General features: G+C 37.3%; 1 protein-coding gene across 1 annotated transcript; it reads left to right on the top strand.

Moving 5' to 3' along the window:
- The first annotated feature begins 232 nt into the window (after positions 1-232).
- LOC18051239 (protein MALE DISCOVERER 2) lies at positions 233-5,090 on the top strand. The gene is made up of 12 exons (XM_024191222.1): positions 233-766; positions 856-988; positions 1,103-1,174; positions 1,533-1,676; positions 1,772-1,918; positions 2,462-2,523; positions 2,615-3,073; positions 3,713-3,903; positions 4,000-4,132; positions 4,229-4,386; positions 4,487-4,675; positions 4,773-5,090. Exons 1-12 carry the CDS (start codon positions 667-669, stop codon positions 5,031-5,033), a joined length of 2,049 nt encoding a protein of 682 aa, XP_024046990.1. The 5' UTR covers positions 233-666; the 3' UTR covers positions 5,034-5,090.
- The last annotated feature ends 612 nt before the right edge of the window (positions 5,091-5,702 follow it).

Raw genomic sequence — 5,702 nt, forward strand, 5'->3', positions numbered from 1 at the left:
CTCATCACCACCTTTTACACTTTCATCACCTTAACAACATATTTATGTCATTTTATGTCAATTTTCTTTCTGTTCATTTCTACTGACGAGAGAGATCTTGCATTGTCAGCAACATCAGGAAAGATTGATTCTTTTGTACCCTTTTGGTCTAATCGTTTTATGGTAATATATATTCTTGTCTCAGTTTCTGTTCTGTTTCACTTTCTTTTTTAATTTTTAATTTTCCTGTCACGTTGCTTGCTCTGGAGGGCATTCTCATTCTTTGCCTTTGCCATTCTTGAAATGCTTGCAGCCTAATAGCCTATTTTCCGTAGAGAAAAAATAATAGGAAGCTGAGATTTTTGAGCCAGGTCATGATCATTTCAGCGAAAAGGGTGCTGTGAAATTATTGTAAAATAAGCCATGAGAGACCCTGATATGATCACCAACAAACGCCGAGTCTTCGAGTTTGCATTTGCTTGTAATGTAGTCTTTGCACGGTAGTCATTTTCCAATTTCACATCTCAAAAAACCAAAAGTTAAAAAAACGAAAACATAGTTGTTGTTTTATGCATTGGTTTGAAGGGGTTGTTTTGTATAGAAAAACCTGGCGATTTTTTATAGCGTGTTGACTGTTGGAAGATATCGTCGCTACCTCCACCACTGCAGCATTTGGTTCTTAAAGCAATGGGGGGTAGATGGAATTCAATTGGATTCCAATTCTTCTGCTTCTTGGTTTTGATCAACAACCTCGAAAATCAAGGCTGTTGGTCTCTCAATTTGGAGGGTAAGTTCTCAATTATACACAATTATGTGGTTTACAGGAATTGCGATATGAATATAATTGGTCGATCTTTGATGTTGTGGAAAATGCAGGAATGGCTTTGTTGGAATTCCGGACACGTGTGATTTCGGATCCTTTTGGTGTTTTCTCAAATTGGAATAAGAATGATAGCACTCCTTGCTTGTGGTCAGGCGTTCGTTGTCTGAACGGTAAAGTGCAAATGCTGTAAGTCCCTATAATGTGCAATCTGTAATGTGATTCTTTCTGATGTTGATGGGTTGATATGTTTTAGTTATTGAGGTTTTGATCCTGGATGTTTTTATTTACTTCTGCTTGTAGGGATATGAAAGAGCGTTCTTTGGAAGGAACATTGGCACCTGACCTTGGAAAGCTTAGTGACTTAAGATTTCTGTAAGAATTCACATTTCTTGAATGTCTTCATTGTTAAAATTCGGGTATTGATATTATGGTGGAATTTCTGATTAACTTAGTTGATTATGTTTTCTTTAACTCACTGGTTTTTTTGGTTTTCACTTTTCAATAATGTAATGCTTACCAAATAACTTCCTATAAAAGCCATTTGTTACAGTACAAAAAAGCACTCTGAACTTTGAACATTGTCTAAATCCATGTTCATATCCGACCAGAGAAGGAATCAAATGCTGTTAGCCTATATTAAGTTAGTGTTTGATTTATGAGGTAGCAAGATCTTAACTCATTTATTATGGTCAAGGATGCATAATTATCACTTCTTCATTTGCATTAACAGGGTACTCCAGAAAAACCATTTCTCCGGAGTAATTCCTAAAGAGCTTGGAGAGCTTACCAAACTGGAGCTACTGGATTTAAGCAACAATAAGTTGAGCGGAATTATTCCAGTGGAGATAAGCCGGTTGCCATCACTAAAACGCTTGTGAGTTATCTGTTTATGGATCTATATATATATATATATATATATATGATGCCTAGGCCTTATGGGTTCTGGGACTAACTCATACTTTACCCTAGGTTGCTTGGCAATAATAAATTTGAAGGCAGCATCCCTCTGGAACTCAGTAGGTTCACCTTACTTTCAGAATTGCAATTTGATGACTACCTTACATCTGCTGAGGTCGCAGGAATCCGAAGTGTAAACAGAAAGTTTGGCCAGTATGGGTAAGCATTTTACTCATATTAATGAGCTTGACATATATCTACCAATGCTCTGTTAACTTCATATACAGACCTCCATGTAAAAAGACAGTGTCACGCAGAAAAGTTCTTAGCTATGGAAGCTTGACATTCTTTATCAACTTATCTTTAGGAGAAGTTCTTTAAGTGCCTAGCATTTGGAATTTTATTGCACCAAGTTATACTTGAATTGGCCACATGAATTATCTCCCTGATAATTTGATTGATTATGCCTTGTCTAATAGTATAGTCCCTTTTCACTGAGCAGAGTATTCCTTATATCTTTTGCAATATTACCAATCAATGAAGGAGATTTGTAGATATCTAGTTTTCTGATACTTTAATTGTTTTGGACAGTATCTGGTATAGAAGTTTGAAGCCACTGTATAAGGCAAAATTCTTCATTACTCCAATTAAAGGAGTTTTCACCAATTACCTCGCTGCTTTTGCTATATAACTTTGGTAAAAATATTTGCCTTGTTCTTTCATCTTTTTCGCTTAGTTGAAATTGCTTGTCCTTCTTGCAAGGTTCAAGATAGGAGAGGACTCTCTGCATACCAATGGTGACCATAGTTGTGCTAATCTGCCTGGTGAGTAGGAATACTTTTTAACATCTTTGTGTTGGACATTAATGTTTATGATTCTGATAGAAAATTTGACCTAGTATTTTGCATTAAGCAGGATCCTCTGAGACACACTTGGTTCAGCATTCGCAGAATCTCATCAATGTTGCACGTCGTGAGCTGCTTGAACAGTCCAGTAACCTTGCTGCTGAACCTGCTACTGTTGGTTCTTCCTCTGATCAGGTCATTGCCCTTCCAACTTCTAGAAGTAGTGGGACATTCCCTGCTATACCGACTGCCACGAAAAAACATTTTCCTGGACCTGCAGCTTCACCACCTATTGTTTCAGCAGTGCAAGGCAGTATTAGCAAGTTTAACAAAAGCTCCAAGCCAACTAGTCCAGCACCTTCAGATTCTAGTGAAAGCATATGGAAGTATTTTCTTATCATTCCCGGTTTGTTTGCTGTGCTTATAATTGCCGCCGCTGCATTCTTCACATGCCAAACCCGTGCAGTTAGAACCATACGTCCTTGGAGGACTGGACTGAGTGGACAGTTGCAGAAAGCATTTGTTACAGGTGATCTTCTGAGGAGTAATAAGACTTCAATTCATTATTTTATTGCATTTTAACCCTGTAATGAGTTGGCTGGTATAAATTTAATTTAAAACCTAATGTGGGCTGCTAAACGTTCGTGTTAGTCTTGATCAAAATGGTCTTTTTGACTAGGCTGAACTGAGTAGTTGAAATGAGAAATCAACTCTGGGTGTACTTTATTCAAAAAATGACTGAATGCTGATACAGCATTTAAAGAAACAACTACTAGTTAATTTAAAGATTTGAATTGTACCAATGGCTTTCATTGCTGTTATGTCCTAGTTGATAGGATGGAATTTGGCTTCATATGCTGTGCAATGCATAATCTTCCCGTGATTCGACGGAGATCATCTAGGTTACTAGTGTTGTGTATAACAAGATTTTTGGGTCGGACTCTGGGAACTCTTAAAATCTGCATTTTGTTCATGGAGACGCATGTGTCTTTGTATATTTATGATCCCAAAAAATATATCAGCTGCTATGTTTAATTGACTGACTGTTGTAGGATAACCACAGAGAGGACAGAAAATGAAAAAAAAAAATGCATCTCCCTTTAATTCTTTTAATATTTATTTTTCATAGTTCAGTGAAAACTAAATATTATTATTATATAAAATGAAGGTGTCCCCAAGCTGAATCGGTTGGAACTGGATACAGCCTGTGAAGATTTTAGCAATATAATTGACACTCAAAGTGGCTGCACTATATACAAGGGAACACTTTCCAGTGGAGTTGAGATTGCTGTTGCAGCAACTGCTATCACGTCTTCCAAGGACTGGTTAAAGAGCCAAGAGATGGCCTACCGGAAACAGGTTTGTTGCTTTGGTGATCACTGGCAATGATATACTTGCATGTTTTTCAGTACTCTTTCCCAGTTTCATTATATTTACTTGTTTTGGCTACTGTAGGTTGACACATTGTCACGGATTAATCATAAAAACTTTGTCAATCTTATTGGCTATTGTGAGGACGATGAACCTTTTAATAGGATGATGGTGTTCGAATATGCTCCTAATGGCACAGTCTTTGAGCATTTGCATAGTAATGTTCTAACTTACACATGCTTCTTGTGGTGTGACATTCAAGTTGTGGGCTTATCATTTTAGAGGCTAAAATATTCTTTGTTTCTAATTTCAGTCAAAGAAATGGATCATCTTGACTGGAATGCAAGAATGAGGATCATTATGGGAACAGCATATTGTCTTCAGTATATGCACCATGAACTCAATCCACCCGTAGCACATTCTAACTTGTCTTCTCATTGTATCTATTTAACAGATGATTATGCTGCAAAGGTGCGCCACTTGGGCACTTCCTCTAAGAATTTGACTGGCTTCCTTACAACTTTGATCATTTCCATTGTGTATAATCCTCCTGTCTCTCTTGCTTTCCCAGGTTGCAGAGATCTGTTTCACTACGATTGCTTTACCCAAGTCAAAGGTCTCAGATGACATAGAGAATTCTGTATTACCCCCTCTTGCTGATCCAGAAACCAATACATACAGCTTTGGTATATTGATGCTCGAAATCATTTCTGGAAAGCTTCCCTACTGCGAAGAAAAAGAGTTGTCCATTGAGAAATGGGTAAGTTCACTTTTGCAGGAGAAGTAATTTTAGCGCTATGAATATATTGTTGCACCTTCTTTTCTTTTTAGTTAATAAACAATATCAAACTTTGCAGGCTGCTGATTATTTGAACGAACCCCGGAACTTCAGCTGCATGATTGACCCGAGCCTCAAGTCATTCAAACAAAACGAGCTAGAAGCCATCTGTGAAGTAATCAAAGAATGTATTAAGACAGATCTAAGGCAGAGACCAACAATGAATGACATCGTAGTCCAATTGAGGCAAGTGATTAACATTTCGCCTGAACAAGCCGTTCCAAGACTTTCTCCTCTCTGGTGGGCAGAGCTCGAAATCTTGTCTGCTGAAACAACTTAAAAAAATCAAGTTGTCTCTGACTCTCTTCTCTGTGTAAGTCAAAAAGTTTTTCTATTATTTTGTGTGTCTAATGCAAAGAAATAGCTTCTCTACTCTATATATCCCGCCAATCACTTGTTTTTCTAAATTTGTTCTTTTTGATCTCTTCGTTTTCATATTATCTCCTATGATTGATTCATGATATTTCTTTATTGTATATTGCATTCCACCACAGAAAAGAATTATGTTATGGTGTTGTATAACTGAGGCTGTGTAACTATGTTTTCTTTTTAATAATAGCCTTATGTGAATTGATGTAAAGAACTAATTAACTTATCACTGGGATATAGTCCTTGTGAATATATATTCATTTGTGAACTTTTCTCTCTGAATGATAAATAGGCAGACGAGCAATTTCGGGGGAAAAAAAAACTCCAATTTTCACGTTATGAGATGATGGGATCAGTTATGACTCCGCATGATTTATAGATGTAGATGATGCTGAAGTCAGTTTGCAACGGTGCTGCACGCACGCTCCAGAGAATCTACTGATGCAAAAACATCATCGTTCGCTTGACTGCATTTTTCTGAAGGAAAATAATGGCCGCCCTCGCGGGCGTGACGCTGATGAATAAATAATAGGCTACGGTACGTAAGACGACGGAATACCGTTTGCGTAACATAATATTC

Source organism: Citrus clementina, unplaced genomic scaffold (genome assembly GCF_000493195.1).
Source record: "Citrus clementina cultivar Clemenules unplaced genomic scaffold, Citrus_clementina_v1.0 scaffold_2, whole genome shotgun sequence".
In the NCBI taxonomy this organism is placed as follows: domain Eukaryota; kingdom Viridiplantae; phylum Streptophyta; class Magnoliopsida; order Sapindales; family Rutaceae; genus Citrus; species Citrus x clementina.